The 22,938-nt window shown below is 38.8% G+C and overlaps 1 protein-coding gene across 2 annotated transcripts in view; it reads left to right on the top strand.

Moving 5' to 3' along the window:
- VAV3 (vav guanine nucleotide exchange factor 3) overlaps nucleotides 1-20,518 on the top strand; it is a 360,452-nt gene extending 339,934 nt beyond the window's left edge. The window contains exons 26-27 of one of the 2 annotated variants that reach the window (XM_012751555.3): nucleotides 17,473-17,624; nucleotides 18,291-20,518. In XM_012751555.3, coding sequence (XP_012607009.1) covers nucleotides 17,473-17,624; nucleotides 18,291-18,332 — 194 coding nt within the window. In that variant the 3' untranslated portion in view covers nucleotides 18,333-20,518. The other variant, XM_075999917.1, reaches the window with a different exon arrangement.
- Nucleotides 20,519-22,938: the final 2,420 nt, after the last annotated feature.

Genomic DNA, 22,938 nt, shown 5'->3' with positions numbered 1-22,938 from the left:
TTTAAACAATATTGTCACCTTGGAAAAGACAGTCCCAGGGTATTGTGGAGGCTGCTTGCTTCTGGGCTACCAGCTATTTTTCAAGACTGTACAATATGATAAGGTTATGACAGAACTACTTTATGCAGATGCAAAATAACATGTAAAAAGATAATGATTGGAATTAAGCAAGATTCCAAAGTATTAAGCAAGTAGCGTAACGTTTCTAGGTTAGAAGCCTAGTAATGTCATCTAGGTTGTCTTTCAGGCTGTCTCCAGGATGATGGGGTTTTCTCTTTGTCTTTAGAATGACTTAAGAGTGTTTCCAAGAGAAGAGAAAGAGAATGTAGGGAGAACTCAGGTGTAGTCGTGGGCGCTTGAGCTTCCTCTAGAAACTACAGTGGCTCCATGGAAGATACTCTATGGATCTGTGTAAGAATTCTGTTATTTTCCAAAGTGGTCATAGCAAACCTGCCTTAGATTGCTTTCAGTATACCTGTAGGGCTTGTATATTTGAAGGGCATTAAATTGACTTTTGCCTTTCTTGCTCTACAATGAACACTTAATTATTTTCAGGTCTGCCCCTGTGCAGCTATCTGACCTTAAGCGAGTCACTTAGCCTGTCTAGGTCTCATCTTTCTCATCTGATGAATGAGAAATGAGATTAGAGATTCTTTTAGTTCTTTTAAAAATAGCATCTTAAGTTTCTTTCGTTGTATGCATGAGAAAAGGAGGTTAGGTAGAATGTTAATAGATCATTATACTAGGAAAAGTTGCACAATTAGCTATTTTGTGACTCATAAGGCAGACCTTAAACATTTTCCCAATTTTTTATTTATGGGGAATTAATTGGGCCACAGAGTAGAGTTGGATAATTTTTACTTTTAGCTGTCATGATATTTATATATCAAAGTATTTTCCACAAGAACTTACTAATTACAAAAGAAAAAATAGTAATAACTAAACCAAGTGATCAAAGTTAACATCCCTAGTAATAGGGCAGATAGATACCATGTACCTCCTGCTGTAATGCTCTAAGAAGGCCATACCACCACTTTGGTGGTAGTCCAGTCTCCAAAATGCATAATTTGAATCCAATCATTAGGAAACATTGGACAAACTCCAATTAAAAGACATTATGGGCCGGGCGCGGTGGCTCACGCCTGTAATCCTAGCTCTTGGGAGGCCGAGGCGGGCGGATTGCTCAAGGTCAGGAGTTCAAAACCAGCCTGAGCAAGAGCGAGACCCCGTCTCTACTATAAATAGAAAGAAATTAATTGGCCAACTGATATATATATATAAAAAATTAGCCGGGCATGGTGGCTCATGCCTGTAGTCCCAGCTACTCGGGAGGCTGAGGCAGAAGGATCACTCGAGCCCAGGAGTTTGAGGTTGCTGTGAGCTAGGCTGACGCCATGGCACTCACTCTAGCCTGGGCAACAAAGCGAGACTCTGTCTCAAAAAAAAAAAAAAAAAGACATTATGCAAAATAATTGGTTTATACTCTTTAAAAATGTCAAGGTCATTAAAGACAAAGAAAGATTGAGGAACTGTTTCAGATTCAAGGTGACCAAAGAGTAGGACAACTACATGTAACATGTGATCTTGGATTGAATCTTGGAATAGGGTGAGAAAAAAATATATATATATGTGTATACACATGTATGTATATGTATATATAGTAACATATTTTTTATATATTATAAAATATCTATATATGTTGCTATAAAGATGTGAGTGGGGCAATTAGCAAATTTTGAATAAATTTTCTAGATTGAATAATAGTACTGTATCAATGCAACTTTCTGCTACTGAATGATTATATAAGAGAATACCTTTGTTTTTAGAAAACACATACTGAAGTATTTATCAGTAAAGGGGATTGTGCCTGCAATTTATTCTCTAATAGTTCAGAAAAAACACAGATTAATAAAGTAGACATCATAAAATGTTAACATTTGGGGAGTCTGAATGAAAAGTGTATGGGAATTCTTTGTGCTGTTCTTGCTACTTTAATTCTGAAATATTCCAGACTAAAAAGTTTTAAAATGTGGATACCCATTTTCTGGCTATGTCTAAAGAATTGGACATCCTCCTTTCATCTGCTCCAGGTGTAAGGGGGCTTGGTCCACCGATCTCAGGGCAATGCACGGCACTAGGGTATGCTGAATGAATCATCTTTGAAGCCTCACCTGTGACCTTATTGTGTTTGCTTATCTATTCACTCACTCCTTTATTCAACAAATATTTCTTCAGCCCTTACCATGTGCCAAGCCTGTGCTAGATGCTGGAGTTATAATAATGAATAAGAGACAATCTGGTGGACAGAAATAGACAAAAACAAATACCATCATCAATAATCACAAATTCTGATAAGCCTTATGAAACCATAGCACAAGCGCAGGGGTATGACAGGAGTGCCCATTTACCCAGTGGGGTCACAGAAGGACTTTTTGAAGAAGTGACATTCTTCTTCTGTGAGAGCTGGCAGGGTGTAGAGTGGTGGACAGTAGGTAAACTGCACAGTGAAGAGGTTGCTTGTGTGAAGGCTCTTAAGCAACAAAGAACTTGGTATATTTAGGGAATTTAAAAACGGTCAATGTGTTTGGAGCATAGAGACCGGCTTCTGATGTTTACGATTGGAATGGATTGAAGCTTTATAGGCAGAAAATAACATGAACTGATTTACATTATTTTAAAAGATCACTGGCTACTCTATGAGGAGGGGCTTGGAGGGAGGCAGGGACAGAAAGGAGAATAATTAGGAGACTATTGCAGATGTTCCTGAGAGGGATGAGGGTGGTTTGGACGAGAGTTGAATAGTGACCGTGGAGGACAGTGGGCAGATTTGAATATATTTAGAGGTTGAGTTGATTGAATAAAGGAGTTGAGCCTGAAGTAGTACAAGTACACAAGTATGTGCCTTGGACAACTGGCAAATGGTGAAACTACTGGCTGACCAGGAAGCAGAAAAGAGAGAACAGGTTTAAAAGAGAAGGTAATGCATTCAGTTTTGCAGTGTTTCTCGGCACCTGTGGATACTCAGTGATTCAGTGAGCAGTTGGCACCAAGGAGAGTGGTCTGGGTTGAAGGTAGAATTTTTTGAATCATACATTTCATAGTTGACATAGAATATAGTAATTTGAGAATTATAGTTGTTTGTATATAGGTTTAATTTCTTCTGGTATATTGTTCTCTGGAGCCCTAGGGACCAGGATTCCTTGTTTGTCATTCTCAATTGCACTTTTGCCCAGTGCTTTGCATGAAATAGGTGCTCAGAAAGGAGTGAATAGGTGAAGTCAGAAACTAAGGTACATGTGAGACATAGCAGGCATTAGAGTGCTAAGTTGATGTTGAAGCAAGCATAAAAAGATGGATAGGTTAGAAACAAAATATAGATCACCATGTTCCTTTTTGTGTGGTGACAGATACTGTGACCATTTGTCAAAAATTGACAAAGGCTACCCTGGGTCATTGGGACCATACAAATAACCTTGCAGGAAGAAGCAGAAGCCAGAGCAGAGCCTGGGCTGCCTCTCCTTGGATGTGGCCTCTTTCCTTCTGTCCATGTGTCCCCATTATTCTATTAGCCATCTGACTGGGTGCCTAGGTTTCATTTTTAGTCAGAAGCAGGGACTTGGAGAATTTGTGTCATATTTGTTTAACTCAATATAACATAATGTAGCTTTCTTATTCCTGCCAATTCCTAAAGCATCCTAATATTTCCTTATTGCTATTTATTAGTTACCTTACAGTATAACAGGGATGGCATTTATTATGTCCTTCATACAGAGTCCTCAAACATCCACTTAGTTTCTCCCCTCTTGCCCTTCTAATTCAGCATACCTGTATTGATTTGCCCTTATTTTCTGGTCTCATCTTATATCCTCAGCTTTTCATCATCTTTTCCTTGGCCATTTGGCATTTGGGTTTGATGTGATCTAATTGTATTCTGGTAAATATTGATGTGATCTAATTGTATTCTGGTAAATATCTGGTAAATATTTGTTTTAATCCCATGGTATTCGTTCCTTAGAACTGCTATAAAAATTATCACAAACTAGGTGGCTTAAACCAACAGAAATTTACTCTCTCACAGTTCTGGAAGCCAGAAATCCAAAATCAAAGTGTTGGCAGGGTTCCTTCTTTTGGGAAGCTCCGAGGGAGAATCCCATGCCTCCGTCCCACTTCTGCTGGCGGACTTTGGCGTGCCTCGGTTTGTAGGTGCATCACTCCAGTCTCTGCCCAGTCTTCACGTCACCTTCTCCTCTGTCCATTATCTCCCTTTCGCTTCTCTTATAAAGACACCTGTCATTGGATTTAGGGCCCACCTTAATATGAGACGATCTCATTTTAAGATCCTTAACTTCATTACATCTGCCAAGACCTGTAATTTCACATTAAGTCACATTCAAAGTCCTGGGTAGATACATCTTTTCAGAGGGCCACCATTCAACTCACTGCAAACTTATTGTATTTATTTTAAAATTTTCTCGAAATTTTCCCATCTTTATTATAATTTTTCTTTTTGCAGTGTTTATAGCTTAGAGTCATAAGAGGACTTTACATTATTAGAGCAGTCAGGCCATCAATGGATGGGAGGTATAAGAGAAACATTTCCTTAATGTTAATACAATGAAGTGTCACCAATGGATTATAGCTTCTCCACAGTGAAATGCATTGTCTCCCTGAGAGAAAGCACTTCTGACCAGTGCAGGTTTCCAACCAATAACTGCATAACCATTTGTCTGAAACACTAAATTAAATATTTGGTATGGAATAAAAGAACCTAAGAATTGTGTCTTTTATCCAATAATTAGATGATTGGCAGGACACTGTATTTTTCAAACTCCTTTTACACATGGTAGATAATGTCTCCAATGGAGCATTCCATGAGGCTTCAGCCTTGAAAGAAGTACTGGGAAAAGATTTCCTTTGTCAAAGAAATATATGTAAGAAATGCTACTTGTATGACACAGTCTCTTCTAGGAAAGTTGGCAGTTTACCTAGAGTTTCCCCAGTTCATTTCATGATGTAACACTGTCTCATAGTGTTTAATGCTTATGTTATGCGTCTTGAAAGAGTTAGAATGTGTGAAGCACTTAGAATAATGTCGCGCACATGGGAAGTGCTGTATGTTTTTGCTCCTCCTATCACTATCGCTGTTCCTGCTGCCACTTCCAGTACCATTACCCAGTGTGAAATGTTACATTAGCCTCACTTGACAAATGTTCATGTATTTATAAAGTCCTTGTCCTTCTCCTTGGTACTTTGGTTTCCCACTTCCATTTCCTGGGGTCCCACTTTGCTCTCCAAGTATGCACATTATTCTATGGGCTAACTTAGTTATAACATATTGCTGGCATTTTATTTTCTTTCCCTCAGCGTGCCTATGATGTCCACAGAATTTGTAGTTCTTGGGAAACTGATCAACTTCAGATGCACATCTTCATTAGTAGGTCATGTTGGGCTTTCCTTTTTTATTTACTTACTTCAAGAGCCTTACTGGCCATTATAAGGAATTTTTATTCTGAGCCCAATGGCTTTAAAAATTAGTAACCAAGATCCAGGATCCCTTCAGAATATGGCTTACAGATATAAATTTCACAGATTCAGATAACCTCATTCAAAGCCATCTTTTTAATGTTTCAAAGCTCAAAAAGCAGTACTTGCATTCTTAGAGATGTTTCATCTTTTATATTATCCATCAATACTTTAATACTGTCTCAAATATATTGTAAATTAAAAACTGGTCTTAATGCAGTTAATACAGTGCCTTATTAACTATAGTGCCCTCATATGGCAGCCCTGATCCAAGGATTTGGTTTTTCTAGCCTCTCTTGCTTGGAAAACAAACAGAAATTTACCTAAATTGAAAGAAATTCCCTTTTTTTCATCCTAAGTCTTCAACCAGGCTCCTAGTTGTCAAGACCAATGCTGAGAGCTCTTTTTTTTAGTGGTATGTACAACTGATATGCTCTTACCACTACCAAATTCCAAATCTGCATAAGGTAACAGGTCTTACCTTCTTCTCTCCTAATAGTGTTAAGATTACAGATTCAACCTGGGTTTGCTTTCATTTATTCATATTTTCATTCATTGCTTTATGCATTCAACATCTGTTGAGCTTCTACTTGCACCAAATACTTTATCATATATACACGTGCGCACGCACACACACACACACCCGTTTAGTCTAATATGCAACATAGCTTAATGTCACAACAATAGGTAGGAATGCCAGGGGAATTCTTTTTGTACCTAGGCACCTCAAACTTACCATCCACATTAACCCCGATAGAGGCTTTTTCAAACAAGGACCTTCCATAACATTCCTGAGAGGTAGTCATCAGGTTTTCCTTGAATACTCATGTGACTTTATGTCCACTACTACACAAAGCACCCAATTTACTTTTTTAGCAAAATTAAGGTTTTTTTATATTAATTGAGAAATTTGACTTACTATAGCTACTTAGTATAGGTAGTTCAAAATAATATTATATATTCTCCCTTCCATGATAACCTCAAATATACTATATAATTATATGCTATATATTCAAAATAAATATGCTATATATTCTCCCTGCCATGGTGGCCTTTCATTTGATATGCTCATTTCCCTTCCCCACTGTGTCTTCCTACCTTCTTCTCTTTCTCCTTCTGCCCTTTTTCCTTCCTTCCTTTTCTTTTCTTTCAATAAGTATTCAATTTCTCATCATACAAATGGTTGACAAAACTCTCACCAGCCTAGCCACCTTCCTATACATTCCAATTTATCAGAACTGAGCACAAAGATGTCAATATTGCCTGACTTGTTGGTTCAGGATTTTCCCTATTCAAAACTCATTCTTTCCCAGTTAATTTCCCCTTTTCTCCTTATCCTTCCTCCTCAAAGGGCACAGTTATGAAATTTTGAATGAATCCAAGCACTTCTTTCCTCATTTCTTCTTTAGTTATTACATCCTCACCAATAAACCCCCATAGGTCCCTCCATTAATTAATTTATTCAACCCATCATAACCAAGAGCCTACTTTAGAGCAGGCACTATTCAAATATAGCAGTGAATAGACCAGATAAATGTCTCTGCCCTCATGGAGTTTACATGCTAGTGGGTGAAGTAGATAATACACTACAAATAATTAAATCAGTTAATATGTTAGAAGTCGCTAAGTGCTCTGGGAAAATAACACACTGAGATAATGGTACTCAGAAGTGCCGGGGATAGCTTGTGATTTTAACTAGGCTAGTTTGATGATGAAGAACAAAACTGGAGTCCCATTTTCCTTCTTTTTGGTAGCATAGCAGCAAGCTGTTTCAACAGCTCTGAAATAGTTCAACAGAACAGGCTGACACCAGCCACTGGCTCCAAAAGCTGCCCTGTCTAACAAGGCCACCTGTATGACCAGCGAGCTTCTATTATTATAAGCTTGTATAAATATCCTATCATTATGTAGAGCAGGCTGCTGAAACTTTAACCACAGCGTATGCAGACCACTTTTGCCTGACATAAGCAGTAGGACAATGGGAGTTTGAGGGATTGCATGCACTCTACCTACTTCTCTGCTTATATGTTGTCTCTCTAGTAAGCCCTGTTTCTGTCAGCATCACATGACACTAGTGGTACATGTCCATGACTCTTTTATAGGACATCAGAGTAGGCCCCATTGTAAGGGTTACATTTGAGTAAAAACTGAAGGTGGTGAGAGAGGGAACAGCCAGTGCTAAGGAAGGGGCATGTCTGACATGTGCCACATGACCAGAGCAGAAGGAGTGAGAGGAAGAGTAGCAGGAGATGAAGTCCAAGAGGTAAAGGAAGCCAGATTATATAAGACCCTAAAGGACTTCAGCTTTTACACTGGATGAAATGGGAAGCCATTGGAAGGATTTAGGCAACGGGGAGATATGGTCTTACTTTAAGTTTTAAGAGGATTATTCCGGCTTCTATATAGAAAGAAGACCATGGGGAAGAGGGGACAAGGTAGGCACAGGAGGACTAGCAAGGAGGCTCATGAAGCAATCCAGGTGAGAGATGACAGTGATTTGGACCAATATGTAGCTATTTTGGTGATATATTTTTGAAGGTGATCCAAAGGGATGTTGTGACATATCAGATATGATGTATAATAGTAAAAGAAGATGCAAGGATGACTGCAAGGGTTTTGGACTGAGCAACTGGCAGATTGGAGGGTTTGTTTTTAGGGCTCCAGTGGAAACTAAAGTCTAATCATAGCATTCGCAATTCAGAATGAATCATTTCCATATCTTTATATAATTTCTGTCTACGTCCATCTCTTTACTAATTTATAACCTCCTTTGATGTCAGAACCTTGCCTATTGGTTATATCTCCTATAGCATCTTAGCACAGTCTTTGGCACATTGGTAATTTAATAAATGTCTGCCAGTTATTTTTAAAGAATGTGGTTTTAGAATCAAGTTCACCTCTTGGCAAACCATATGCCTATAAATAATCTAAAATCCCTAGGTAGTGGTAAATGATCTAATTTTCCATAGCTATAGGAAAGACCTTATACTTATTTTGTTTTCTTGTTAATGGCTTTATACATTTGTACTGTGCAGCATTGAATACTATTATAAGTAGCTTTTTATTTTTTTGAATACTCCTAGACATAAGTTTTCTTTGTTATGTCTTTGAATTTCAGGTCAACAGCAATTTGTTCACTTACCATATGTCAGCATTCAATTAAATGAAATCTGAATTATTGCTAGTTTTTTTCAGTGACAATATATAAAATATACAATAAGAACTAAACATGGGGTTTTTAGTTTATTTGGTAGAGATAGGGGAACAGATATTTGATGATACCATCTCTGAATGTTTCTGGGAGTCTAAATAGAAGATGTGCCTGAGTTCTAAAATAAAATCAGGGTAAGGATCACAAATTTAAATTAAACATTCATTAAATTCTCAGCATGTTTTCTGCTGTTAGGCCATCTGTAGACAATCTTGGCAAAAAGTACCTCCTGGACTGCTCATCAAACAAACCATCCCGCATAGAAGTGTGCTCTTTAGGAAAACCTCTAGGGCCACTTCTGGGTGCAGACTCAGGTGATCACTGTGTTGATTGTACCACTGGTCCAATGGCCTGATATTCTTACTAACAACGTTTTGTTACATAAATGAGTGTGAACACGTGTGCTTGTTACAATTAAAAGCTGAGTGTTAGGTAATGTCTGTCCCAGAGAATAATTAGCAAATGCTCAGGGTAATGTTCTCTGATACATGTAATGGATAATTGTTAGTTCAAAAATACTTCAGGATTTGATAACCAGTACCTTAAGGAAGAGTATTGATTGCGCTTGGTCTCCACTGTGTACAAATTTCAAATGTTACTGAAAATCGAGTAAATTTTCATTTGCTCATAAAAATTAATAGCCTGATCAAGGCAGAACATAATGCTCAAAAGCAATGCTTAGAGCCGGGCGCGGTGGCTCACGCCTGTAATCCTAGCACTCTGGGAGGCTGAGGCGGGCGGATTGCTCGAGGTCAGGAGTTCGAAACCAGCCTGAGCAAGAGCGAGACCCCGTCTCTACTATAAATAGAAAGAAATTAATTGGCCAACTAATATATATATATAAAAAAAAAAAATTAGCCGGGCATGGTGGCGCATGCCTGTAGTCCCAGCTACTCAGGAGGCTGAGGCAGCAGGATTGCTTGAGCCCAGGAGTTTGAGGTTGCTGTGAGCTAGGCTGACGCCACGGCACTCACTCTAGCCTGGGCAACAAGGGAGACTCTGTCTCAAAAAAAAAAAAAAAAAAAAAAAAAAAAAAAAAAAGCAATGCTTAGTTAGCCTTGACAACAAAAGTACCAGCATCAGATAACAAGTCACTAGTCCTTTTTTATCATACTGTAAACACTGTGTTCTTTGTTTTTTAATTGACATTCTTCTGTATTCTGTGGTTTTATCTTCTCAGTCAAGTCTCAGAACTGAATAATATCCACTGATGGTTTGCCAGTCAGTTATTAAGGCTATGCTGATAACTTCTATTCCCAATTTATTTGTTTAACAGATAACTTTTGTTTCCATTAGATAATGTTAGTACTTCAGGTTTTGTTTGTTTAACTTGGAAAAGTTGATAACCTAATATTTGACTGTACTTTTAATAGTTGCTAATTGGAAACATTAAGTCATTAAATTATGAGCCACTCATTTGCTAATAATGACTCCATGCATGTTAGCCCAATTGAGAGCTAGGCATCACACACAAACAAAATAACCAGAGACCTGTTTCAGTGTGATGGTCTCTCTGAACAAGGTTCTCCCTTCTCTGTGCTAATATGGAGTTGAAAGTGTTTGAAGAAGGAGGGAAGTTAGGCCCTTAAAGGAAGCATGTAGTTTGCAAATGATTACTTCAATGAAAAAGTTCTCAATAATTGATTTGTCTAAGTGGATACCAATATGAATAAAAGAGTTCTCACTCAAGAAGCTTTCAAAACAGCATGATACACTAGCAGGCAGGCTATCTATAATATTAGGCAGTGAATAAAGGGTCCAGGAGATGATGATCACCTCAACATTCCCATTTGAATGTCACCGTTAATGGGCTCTTTCTAATTTTATTCCAGAACCTGTACCTGCCAATAATTCTCACATTAGGGGTTTCTTGGTGTGGTTGAAGGAGTTTGATGAAAAAACCATGCATCTGTATATGTGTGTGGAAATAGGTGGATATATTCTCAGTATGGGTATAAATATATTTTACAGGTTAAATCACTCTATAAAATATTTTTGTCAAATACCTTATTCTGATATTACTTACATCTAGATTTAAATCCATACTTTCCTAGGGAAACATGTTATCTTTTACTATTGTCTCAGTAGGTGGCAGGCATTCAAATGCTGTTTTTCTAACTCAAAGGAATTAAGGTCCCAAAGCCAATGAAAATTGATATATAGGAAGAGTGGCAACAATAATTCATGCTACAATGTGTAAGAAAGTAGAAAGCATCCCTACCAATCTTTAAAATGTTTGGCTGAGAGGTATAGCTGGGTGGCAGGAGAAACTGATTAACCTTCTACCCCTTAGGAGATTCCTCAGACATATAATCTGGCTAATACTATGAGGTATACAGTATTTAATAGTTGTTCATCTCAGAAAAAATTAGTTATTGTAGGAATATCACTGATAGATTATGGCTCTCAGAAAGCCTGGGGAATAGAACCTTAATGTAGTTCACTTTCTCTCCTTTGTGTTTTGCCAGCTTCTGGTGGAAGTCTTACCGAGCAGGTTAAGTGAGCAGAAGATGAGCTAAATGAATAGGAAGAGGAGACATGAGCATCTTGCAAAATTAAATACCCTGTCGAGATACTTGTCCATTTAGCAGCTTTAGTCACTTAGCACGGGGCCTCATCCTGTGGGGGATGTAGAAGCAAGATAAGAACTGGCCTCCCCATCCCCAGAATCAACTTCTAATTGGAGATACAACATGAGAGCACAGGCAGTAATTAAACAACAAGGTCGGAAAGTGCCATGATGCAAGTGCTGAATGGATGGCTAGGGAAGGACAGAGAAGGAGCCAAGTGTTGTTTGGATGGCAGCAGAAGGCTCCCGGGAGGGGCCTGAGCTGGGCTTTTGGGACAGGGAGGTTAAGGTTAGCAGAGGCCACCGGAAGGAGCAATATTCCAGAATGAGTTGGTTTTGAGTTAGAAATATAGCTGAGGGCCTCAGAGGGTAGGAGGAAGTTGGTCTGGGTGACAAGGACTAATGTGGAGAATTATGACAGATATGGTTAGAAAGGCAAGAGTGACCAGAATACGAATTTTCATGGAATTCAGGTCAAGAGTTTGGATTTCATAATTTAGCAAATGGCATGATGGAATCTATATAGCGTGAGTAGCTGGGAAGCAGTATTTAAAACAGAATGGAGAGAAAGTTAAAAGCAAGAAGACCAGTTGAGAGGCAGTTGTCTGAGGTTACAAATGACGGAAATACCTGGATTGGGATGGTGCAGCTGAGAAGTGGTGAAGGATTGATTAACTTTATCTTGCAGAGGAAGAAGGCTTAGAGAGTGAACAAGAAGGGCCAGTGTACTGACTTTGTACGGGTGGTTTGCAGAGAGGATAGTGGAGTTCTTAGGGGAAAGAGAGGTAGGAGTCTGAACTAGATTATAGGGAAGATGAGTTTGGTTTCAGACAGGTTAAATCAGACCTAAGGGTTGTACTTCAAAGCAGTGTCAGGAACACATTTGAAGTCACAGACTGGAATTTAGTGAGGTACTAAGGCATATCTAAGAATCTGTCTCATTCATCGGGGAAATAAAATTAGACTGAAGCCAGTAGACAGGCCACAGCCTAACTATGAGGGCTAACTGCTATTTAGTTGGAACTATAATATCTTATATAAAATTTAATAAGATTCAAATTCTAGCTACTTGATATGAATGCAAATGATGATCAGGCTTTTAGAGATAGGTGAGAGACAAGAGTAGCACCCTCATATTATGTCATTAAAACAGATTCAAGTCCTTTGGTGAAGCATTACTCATAGTACTTTTGAAATGTTAGATATTTTAAGATTACAGACAGGTTATCTAATCCAATTTATCTACCTATTGTTGAGATTACTTAAATTGCATTTAATTGTGTTTTCATTGCTTTCTCATTTCTTCCTTCTAGACTGAACTTATCTCTTGTTATATTCAGACACTTAGCTTAAATTACCTTCATTAAAAATTTTGGAAAAATATAATCTTTTATTTCTTTATGAATAAAATAGTCTCAAAGAGAGAATTAAGGATGGACACTTAGAAAACAGTTCAAGGAGAAAATTCTAATACCTGCCAGAAGTAATGAGTAGAATGAGAGCTTTTAATGTAAGTTCTCACAGACATGGGATAAGGAATTTTGGCACCAGATTTTCTGCCAATGACAGAGCTAGGTGTGTATCATTTACTTTGTTAAATTAGAGATGGCATCCTCTCCTCTAACAGTGGTATATAATAGGCTCAAGAAAATTAAAATGTACCAGTCCTATTGCATGGCAGTAATGACTTGGGCTGATTGTAAAATTAGTTGTAATGGCATGCGTCACTATATTTTAAAATAAAAATGTACTATGAATGTGCAATGAAGTAGAAAAGAAACTTGATTATCAGCAAGTATTTACTTCAAGGTAGGTGAAAAGTAAACATGGAGAACATTCATGACCAAAAAAACATGTCATGAATGTATCAGTGTGTATATTATGAGGGCTCCAGGGCCCATGATTCTAAGAATAACTGAACTCCCTCCAAATTCCTTTGGCTAGTCTGCTTAGGTACTCTCTGGGAATCTCCTTAATAAGGCACTGCTATTCTTAGGTGCCCTGAGAACCCCTTCTTGGTGAGAGTATTAACTTTGGAAGAATTCTGTGGCTCTTAAATCAAGCCACAGAATTCTTCTGTGTACCTACCACTCTTCTTTAGGTACTTCTACAGGCACCTATACAACTCAACCTGCTGGTACCACGGGGCCATTCCAATGTAAAAGGAAGGGATGGTTAAATACTTTCTCCCAGTATTTATTCTCCCCTTCTTTCATCTAATAGATTATTCAGTTGGGCTATGTTTACCCAGGAAAAAAGACTAGATTTCCCAGCCTCCCTCCTATGCAATTCAGTATAGCTACATGACCAAGTTTTGGCCAGTGGAATATAAGCAAAAGTATAGTAATGGCGTGGGCTGAAAAGAAGCAGAATATATTAGAAGATTATATGAACTCATCCTCAGTTGGCTTAGCCTTCTTTCACCTCATCACTGGTTGTAGAAAACTTTTTGTAACAGTTCAGATTAGGTCTTGGTACAAGTGACAGAACCCCCAAAACCATTGGCTTAAATAAGGATAGACAGTTATTTTGCTTTCCCATAAAACCCAGGAAGTGGTTAGCTCAGGACTGGAGGGAAGGGCAGGTCATCTCTATTCCACGAAACCTTTAATGACCCCAGGTTCCTTCAGGCTCATGCTCTGTCATCCTGAAGGTGAGACTTTCTTCCTCAGGCACCAAGATGGTAGCTCTCGCATTCCAGACAGCCAGCAGGATATAATAAAGAACCATAAAGAAGGGCAAAGACGTATGCCAACTATCTTGTTAGGAAAGATCCCAGAAGCTGCCTTTCTATACTTTTGCTTATATTCCACTGGCCAGAACTTGGTCATGTAACTGTTATACTGAACTGCAAGGGAGGCTGGGAAATGTAGTCTTTTTTCTGAGTAAACATAGCTCAACCGAATAATCTATTAGATGAAAGAAGGGGAGAATAAATACTGAAAGAAAGTATTTAACCATCTCTTCCTTTTACATTGCAATGGCCCCATGGTATCAGCAGGTTGAGATGTATAGGTGCCCATAGAGCTACCTGAAGGAGAGTGGTAGATGCAGAGCAGTGCAGCAGTGGCTAAGGGCATGCACCTTAGAGTCACACTACCTGGGTTGGATTCCAGATTTTTCTCAGATGTAAAGGGGCAACAATTAGTACCTTTCTCTTAGAGTTGCTGTGATTATTGATTGAAATACTGAATATAACACATTAAGCACGGTATCTAACACTTCAGAACCATTTGATAAATGTTATTAGCTGTTATTATTAAGAGTAAAATGAAAAAGTTTTGAGCATCCACACATATAATTTTTCTGTGCATCCCTACAACACAAAGTATATATTTTATTTTCCAGATATGATAAGATACAGGGTATTTTTGTTTCATGTGCATGCTTGGTTGCATGCTTGGTTCCTAACAAATCATATGAGTGATTTTTAAAAATTGTCCATGGAGTCTGCATGTTTCATTGACACCATTCTACAGGCTCCTACTTTTTCATACTAGTTTTGAAGTGAAGCATACTTTTACATTAAGAATTTACAGGATCCCCCTTTCTACTGATATACCAAAGTAGATATTGGGCACGACATCACAAGGAGAAGGCCATCCTTGGATGGATAGATTCAAAGGTGGCAACATGGAGTGGGTATGCGGTGTTTGCCTGGAAAAGGACAGACATCTCTGAATTGCAAAACTCATGTCAATCAAAGTGTATAAGTTTGGCTGCTGCTTCATTTAGAAATGGTGATAGAAAGACTATACTTTCAGGCATCGTTTCTATGGTTTGTTATTAGAAATGGTGATAGAAAAGAAGTGGGTAAAAAATGAAGCTTGATATTCCAACGTTGATGTGACGGTTTTCTTATGATTACAGACAAGAAAATAATTGTATTAAGATTTTTTTTTTCTTTGCCAATACCTAAATGCTCTTTTGCTTTTCTTTTTCTTTCTTTCTCTAAGCCCCTTCTTTGTTCTGTGGCTTTTCTTTTGTAACTCCTCCAGACTACAGCTTTGTTCCCCCTTCTTCCACTCCTTTCTGGTCAGGTACTGCTTTACTGCTTTTATATGTCTCTTCAACTTGCTTCTGTTTGCAAATGAAATATTTTGACTTCTGTGTATGGCTTCTCATATAGACACATCTCCTCACAGACGATCCCCCGAGTTCCATTACCACCATGCAATTTACTCTTCTCTGTCATTAAGTCATTGTTTGTCATGACATTTCACTTCCCTGGTTTCTGCGTGTGTGCTCATGCCATGTAGTTTAGTGAGACATTTTATAATGTGTCTGTTGGGGAGAGGTTGGAGAGGGATGGGGCTTTGGAAGCATAAAGGGGGCTGAAGTGCTCCCTTCATCCCCCTTTAAAAAGTAGAATCATTTTTTTTTTCTTGAGGACCAGGAATTTTAATTGAGAAAAGCCAGTGTTTGTATATTTCCATTAAGAAAATAAATAGAATCAAAAGCCCAGCTTTGTCTCCAAATATAAGAGTAAAATTCAGTCCACATTTGCTTGATGCCCATCAGTTCTCCCCTCTTCAGTTTGTGCAGAGGCATTTTGGTCTTGATTTTTGTCATTAGCCTGAGAGTATAATGGATGTTTATGTGACATTTAAGGGAGGACATTATGGCTAGGTAAAGTATATTTTAAAAAATTAATCTGTAAGTCCCAATAAAATCATAGAATTTAGAACTAAAAGGACCTTGGAAGTCATCTAGTGCAAACGTTTCATTTTATAGACGAGAAAAATGTGGCCTAGAGGTGCTAAGAGACCTGTGCAAGGTCACGCAGTTAAGTTGATGATTGGGCTTCTCCATCACAGGGGTGTTTTTATGTGCACTGACTTTAAGAGTCGTGCGCCCCAGCAATGAGACAGTTTTCAGTAAGAAAACCATTAAAGTGGTTTGTGTCCTGAACAGTAAAATAAAATGACCTATTTTCACTCCCTTTACAGTTTTGAAATCTACAGCATTGCCATTCGTTTATCTTATGATCGACACCTGGAGACTAAAAACATTTCTGTCATTACAAAGCCGTGAATAATAGGCCAGAGATCCCCGTCACCAAGGGGGCAGGTTCTTCCAGGGTAACACGGGCCATAACTTTGGCTGCCTGGGCACCGGGAACTGTTAAAAATACAGATGGGTGGCGTTTCCCCATTTGTCTCTTTTTCTTACACCTAAGTTCCTTTGCCATTTAAGATTTATAAAGTCTCGCCAATCTCAGATGAGTGATTCTCAGAATCACTGAACATATAATTGAAAATACTTCATAACCCCAAAGAGCAACAGGTAGAGAAGTTAATATAAAATGTGTTATGAAACACCAGAGACTAACAAGCATGTACAGCTTGAATAGAGTTTTCCTTTCGGAACAGGGTGGGCAGAGACAGGGAGAAAGTTAGTTCCTTTGTTACCATCCAAAAATGAAAAAAAATGAACAAAGGAAGTGAGCACCTTGATATCTTGTTTTTGATTAGATACTTCAGTAAAGGTTTTCTGTAAGGCATTATTTGTTTGAAAGGAAGATGGTATATGGATGGTGTTTGTGTGTTCTTTCTGGACCTGATTCATGCTGTTTCACATAAGTGGAATTATATATAAAACAATAACTGAGTTTCCCCCCAAATAGTTTTAATATAAAAAGCCTAGTTAGGGGGAAGGGACCACTTAACCAGAAATGATGACATGGATTTGACAGGAGACTTTCATCGGAGTTGTTTTGGGTATTAGTGAAAGAAGTCACTAGATAAAAACATAAAGCTTTGCCTTCAAGGTGCTAGTTAGAAATAGATTAGTGTGCCATCAATAGGAAATTTATGCCAAAGTTATTTTAGAGACCGTCTCCTTAGATAGTAACCTAGATACTAATCAGTTTTTTATTTTTATTTATTTCTTAACAAAGCCTGGTCCCTATTTTGAAGTTCTTATGAAGAATGTGAAAAAAAAAAAAAAAAAAACAGTGGTTCTTTAAATGTTACGAAATGAATTTGCCTACATCTGATTGAATTGAAACAGCAATTCTGCTGCTTTCAATCTCCTCTGCCATTATCGCTGGTCTGTAACGAAACCATGACTGTGCATTTGATAGCATCAGTCACATTCATCTGATTAGGGTTCTTATGGTTGTTAACCAGCTTCAAGCCAACCCTGACTCCCCATCATTTTCTTACAGTATTGAGCCCCAAAGTGCTGGGCATCGCCATCGCTCGCTATGACTTTTGTGCAAGAGATATGCGAGAATTGTCCTTGCTGAAAGGAGATGTGGTGAAGATCTACACGAAGATGAGTGCAAACGGCTGGTGGAGAGGAGAAGTAAACGGCAGGGTGAGTCGTCCTCTCCACGTGGTGGTGCGCATGAAGGAAGGGGACTGGGCAGGGGTTGCCCCCCATTGTGATGCTGGGACAAGCCCCTGGACCACGTGGCAGCCTTCAGCCCACAGACCCCTGGCCCCTGGAGACTGCACCTTGCCGAGACGAGCCACTCTCTAGAAATGTGTTGAATGAATATGATAGTGACATAAATAAACTTCACCAAGCAAGTCGGTGGCTTTCTCTTCGGAAAAGAGTTGAGGAGCATTTCAGTTCTTTTTATGCCAAAGCCTTAGAGCATAAACTGTATGTATATTGTAAAATATCTGTAAGAGCTGCTGATCTAAATTGGTGAGAATGGGGCATAGTACCTCTGTCTTTTCATCCTGTTCTACAGCAGAAATAGGAATCATTATGCAGTAGAGCCCCCAGTATTACATTTAATTTGCATATTTATTTGTGTGCTAGTGGATTAGAACACCATTTAAGCTTATTTTATTCCTCTTTCTCTATCATTCACTCTATTAGGCTTCTAAGAGCAGTTAAACCAATCTTCTTTACCTACAAGGGGCATAAAACCCTAGCTTAATTGGGGTGTTATGAAAACAAAATACTCTGCAGAATTCTTTGAAGTGCCAGGGAAAAAGTCATGTTACAATGTTGGTTGCTTTTCTTTTTCAGGTGGGCTGGTTTCCATCCACATATGTGGAAGAGGATGAATAAATTCCAATCCAGCATTGCACCCCGCACCAAAAATGTCAGAGAAGGGATAAACAGAAGCCTGCACAGCATTGTGAATTAACTGAAGTGTTTAAAAAGCTGCATTTCTGGCTGTTCAACATCCTCCCTCCTTAACTCCTCCTAAGTCTTAATGCTGGGATTTCTAAAGATGCTGGTAGTGACAGATTAATGGCTTGCCTAGAGCTGTGCAAGAAACAGCCTGCCAGTCTGTCATTGTCAGGGACCAGGGCAAAGCCAAAAGCTGCTCTTCCCCAAAGAGCTCTGCGCACACACTGGTTCATGTTTCTCCTTACTTCATCAGTCAGACACCACAAATGCCAGCTGTTAGTAAGTGTTTAATGCATATTTACTTTATTCTCGCATGCCATTCACCAGAATTTTTGATGGCACAAGAAGCAGAAGTTTAATTTTGCTTTGCCCAGTAGGAAGAAATATTAGAGTTCTGCCATTTGGGCAGCTCACTGGAAAGATCCAGCGTTACTTGTCTTGAATTGTCCAACAAGGTGACTCATACCCAGCAAACACTTTTCCCCCCAGATCAGATTTTACTCATGATAAAATATAAAAGGCAAATAAATGCTCAGGTTTGCATCATAAGTGATATATCCCTGAAGGGTTTTAATTATTCATTTGATGCCCTGATTATATTTGCAAACTTCCTTATGAAAAGTGAAAAAAAAAAGCACATAAAAGAGAGTGTCTTCATATGAAATCTTCCTAACCTTCATGATTTCATAGGTTATTTTGGCGGTGTAGACTTTATGAAATAATCTTGGCAGGGTATATTATGGGTAGTTACCAATTACCCAAGTAAAGTGGCATTGTTTACAGAAACAGATCAAGGGCTATAATTGATATAAGGCATTTTATAGTGGCAGTATCTATGAACACATGCCTTTCCCTGCTTTCTCATTCCCAAACAAAGGACCTGGGATATATTAATATTTTCAGATTTCCACATTTTCTTGGAGCACAACTTGTTGCGGATTTTTTAAGGAAAGCCCAACGGGGTCCTTTATGCATTTCTGGGACAGAAGGAGGGTTATTGGGCTTTTGTGGGGCTTCCAGCCTCTCTCAGTCTACCCCTCCGCAGCCCTTTCTGGGAGTGTAGTAACTGGAGGGAAAACCAGTGTCACAGCGCATTTGTTTCAGCGAGGCTTTGCTTTGTTATGTGAAGAGTCTCATTATGTTCTTCCTGAGACACACGGAGTCCTTAGTCAAGGTCGTCAAGTTAAGTCACTAACTTGGCCCTCTCCTAATGAAATATTTCCTCCATAGCAGAAGTCATGTTCTGACAAGATTCAAAGAAAGTGTTTTGCATTTTGGGAAAACAAAAAGTATAAGCATTAACTTAATAGAGCTGAACTAGGAGCATTCAGTTTAGAATTTTAGGTTATCTCTGAGATGAGGTGGATGCGCCCACCCTCTCTCCTAGCCACTTGGGTGCCAAACTTGCTGTTCAGTGGACGCATCCCATTGCTAGAGCCCTTCGTGGGCTAGGACTTTTCACCTAGGATAGATAGATTCAAGACCTTTACCTCAGAATTATGTAAACTGTGATTGTGTTTTAGAAAAATTGTTTGCTAAAATCAGTTAAGTTTTTGTATATGTGTAAATGATTATGAAAATGTATTTTATAAAATGTTCTGTACAGTAAAGTTACACCCCTAAGGTGTACTGTCGGAGTGGATTCTTTCCCAGAAAGTCTTACCTGCGACTCCGTGTCTCGGGAATGTTTTGCGTGTTACCGTCAGCCAGGTGTCGCTATGGAGAGAGCAGCTTCACACAGATGGCAACACTGCTGTGTGCGCAGTATTGTAGCATGTATTGTTTATTTTAGTCAGTAGACTCCCCTTATAAATGGTGTTTGATCTTCCTGTTGCATTTCATGGGCCTGGGGGTTTCCTAGCAGAGGATAGTAGAGCCCCTTTTTGTGACATTACCAATGACATCTTTGTCTACGTTTAGTACTTTGTATTGGAAACTTTAAATGCTGCGGATTTGTGTAGAGTTCTAATACCAAAGACAGAAGTAACTGTTTTCCATATACTTTGTCTTGCCTGTATGCAGCCCTGTGTAATATGGTGGTAAATTAGAGTGGTATTTCACTTTGTAATATTTTGTAAATATGTCAATACAATAAATAGTTACTACTCACCATAAATTGATTTCTCAAGAATTGAATAGCCTTTTTATTGAATGATTCCATAACTCACGTATGCCAGCCTCATGATTAACATGGAGACACAAGCCCTAATTTTGGCCAGGTTTACTTCAGGGTGCTGCCTAAGCTATAAACAGTGAACTCTAAAATAAACTCAGTAGTTACAAATAGCATCTAATGATATGCGTACTATGTGCCACACACTGTTCTAAGTGCTTTATGTGAACAACAACCCCCCAACAGGTAGAACCCTGTATTGTCTCCATTTTCAGATGAAGAATCTGAGATACATCAAGAAATTGCAACTTTCCCGAGGCCACACAGCTGGTAAGTGTCAGAGCTGGACTCCGACTTGGGCAGTCTGGAGTATTCCAGAGCCCTGAATAACCACTACCCCATCCTGCCACACTTCACAGGGCAAGAGAGAGATTGAGTATGTTTTTAGGCTTACATAGTCAAGAGGAAATTATTTGACATTGAATAGTGGTTTAAACAATTGAAGATTAATACAGAATTCAGAAATATTCCACTACTCCTGCCCTCTGAAAGCAAACTCCAAACAGATACTGCCTAGAGAGATTGGTGTCCGATTGAGCTGTGGTTTTTCTATTTCGATTGTGCTTTTGCACTAGAAAATAATGACTAGTAAGGCATAGAGACTCAGAGTCAAGTTTCCTTTGGCGGAGCAAGCCTGCAGGTAATTCTCAGGGTGGAGGCTATCTTTAAGGTGGGGTGGGGGAAGAATATTTATTCCTTCTAAGGACCAGGAAAGGCTAGTTCCACAGTAGGCATTTCTGCTTGACTTGATCAACACAACCATGCTCAGAAATAACAAATTCCCCCTATTGTGATTATGATACAGTGTGTTATACAGCCCTCCATTTATTTGAGCAGCCAGATTCCATTGGTGTCTTTATCGCTCCTCTTTGACATATTAATATTTATGTGACTTTTAGACCTTGTATCAGATCATAACAATCCTCCCCACTGTCAACTGTGGTGAGAATTGCCCCCCCTTAATTTGTTAGTTAACATGAAAATTTAGCCTTTGTAACATTGAAGTATTTTGTCTTCCATCAAGTGATTGAAATAAAATGTGTTAGTAGTTAGTCTTGAGGCATCGTACTTTGTCCCACTTAATTTGACAGCTGCATAAAAGAGTGAAAAAGGCCTGGCCCTAGAAGTCAGACTGCCTGTCTGGGTTCATATCTCATCAGGGCCTCTGCCAGTCAATATGATAACAGCACCTACTTCATAGACGGTGTGAGACTCAACTGAGATCATACATGTAGAGTGGAATATATATAAAGTGGAACTGTGCCTGGCTCATACATAGTCATTTTTGTCATCATCATTGTTGTCATTTTCAGATGGATTTACTGACAAATTTGGGTAGTTGCTGTCTTAATCTTTGAATTCCTCTAGCATAATTAAGGCTCATTTATTGGATTAAGGAGGGAAACTCTTCAGATTCTAAATTGGCCTCTCTAGGAAGGAAATTAAGAACTATTTGGTGTTACAGAAAGAGGGAGAGTTTTAGCATCAGTCAGACCTGGGTTTAAACCCCAGCTCTGCCATTGACTTTTCTGAGCATCAATATCCTCTTCTGTAATAAAGGAATAATTAAAAGTACTTGAGAGAGCTGTTATGAAGAATAAATAATAACATTAAAAAGGCCCCAGGTCAAGAGTCTGGCACATAGTAGGTACTCAAGAAATGTTGGTCTCCCTCCCTTTATGAACTATAAAATACTCAGGGACCAAGTTCCGTACTGTTGCAGGCTAATGCTTTGTTTCTTACACATGGTTTAATTTTCAGCATTGAAATGATAGAGTAAAAGGTATATGTTCAGGAAGATTAATATGCATACCAACAAACAATCTCAGAAGCTGAATTTAATAGCTCCACATTATTTTGACTAGGGAAATGGAATTTTCACACAGCTCATAATCAGCTAGACTGAGTCTATTAGTCACTTCATTTTTCACGGAAACTAGTATTCTGGGACTGTTGGACTCTGACTAGAAATGTCATGCACCCACCTCTGGTCTGGCAGACCTTGGAAGGCACCTAATTGTAAGTCATAAGTCCCAGAATGGAAGTCAAAATGGAATCCTCATTTCTAGTAATTAAACCACAGTGGAAGAAACAGTGATGAAACAAAAATTTTCTTTTAAAGTACTCTAGACACTGGCTCTGTTAGAAAGTTCTAGAACTTTTAGGCACAATGTGATTATATGACCAACGCACACAGCCGGACAGGGAGAGGCCTTAGTGCAGAAATAGAGTGAACATGTAAGTCATTTCACGCTCTGTCCTTTACTGGACGTTGGGGTCCAGGTTGAGTCCTGAGTAAGGGGAAGGTGAACTCTAGAATGGTCAGTGCCCAAGGTCATGCAGATGGAAAATGATGGCAAAGTCGAC

The sequence above is a fragment of the Microcebus murinus genome, chromosome 2 (genome assembly GCF_040939455.1).
Source record: "Microcebus murinus isolate Inina chromosome 2, M.murinus_Inina_mat1.0, whole genome shotgun sequence".
Lineage (NCBI taxonomy): Eukaryota > Metazoa > Chordata > Mammalia > Primates > Cheirogaleidae > Microcebus > Microcebus murinus.
The sequence above is the reverse complement of the archived record's forward strand: the minus strand, read 5'-3'. Positions and strand labels throughout refer to the sequence as shown.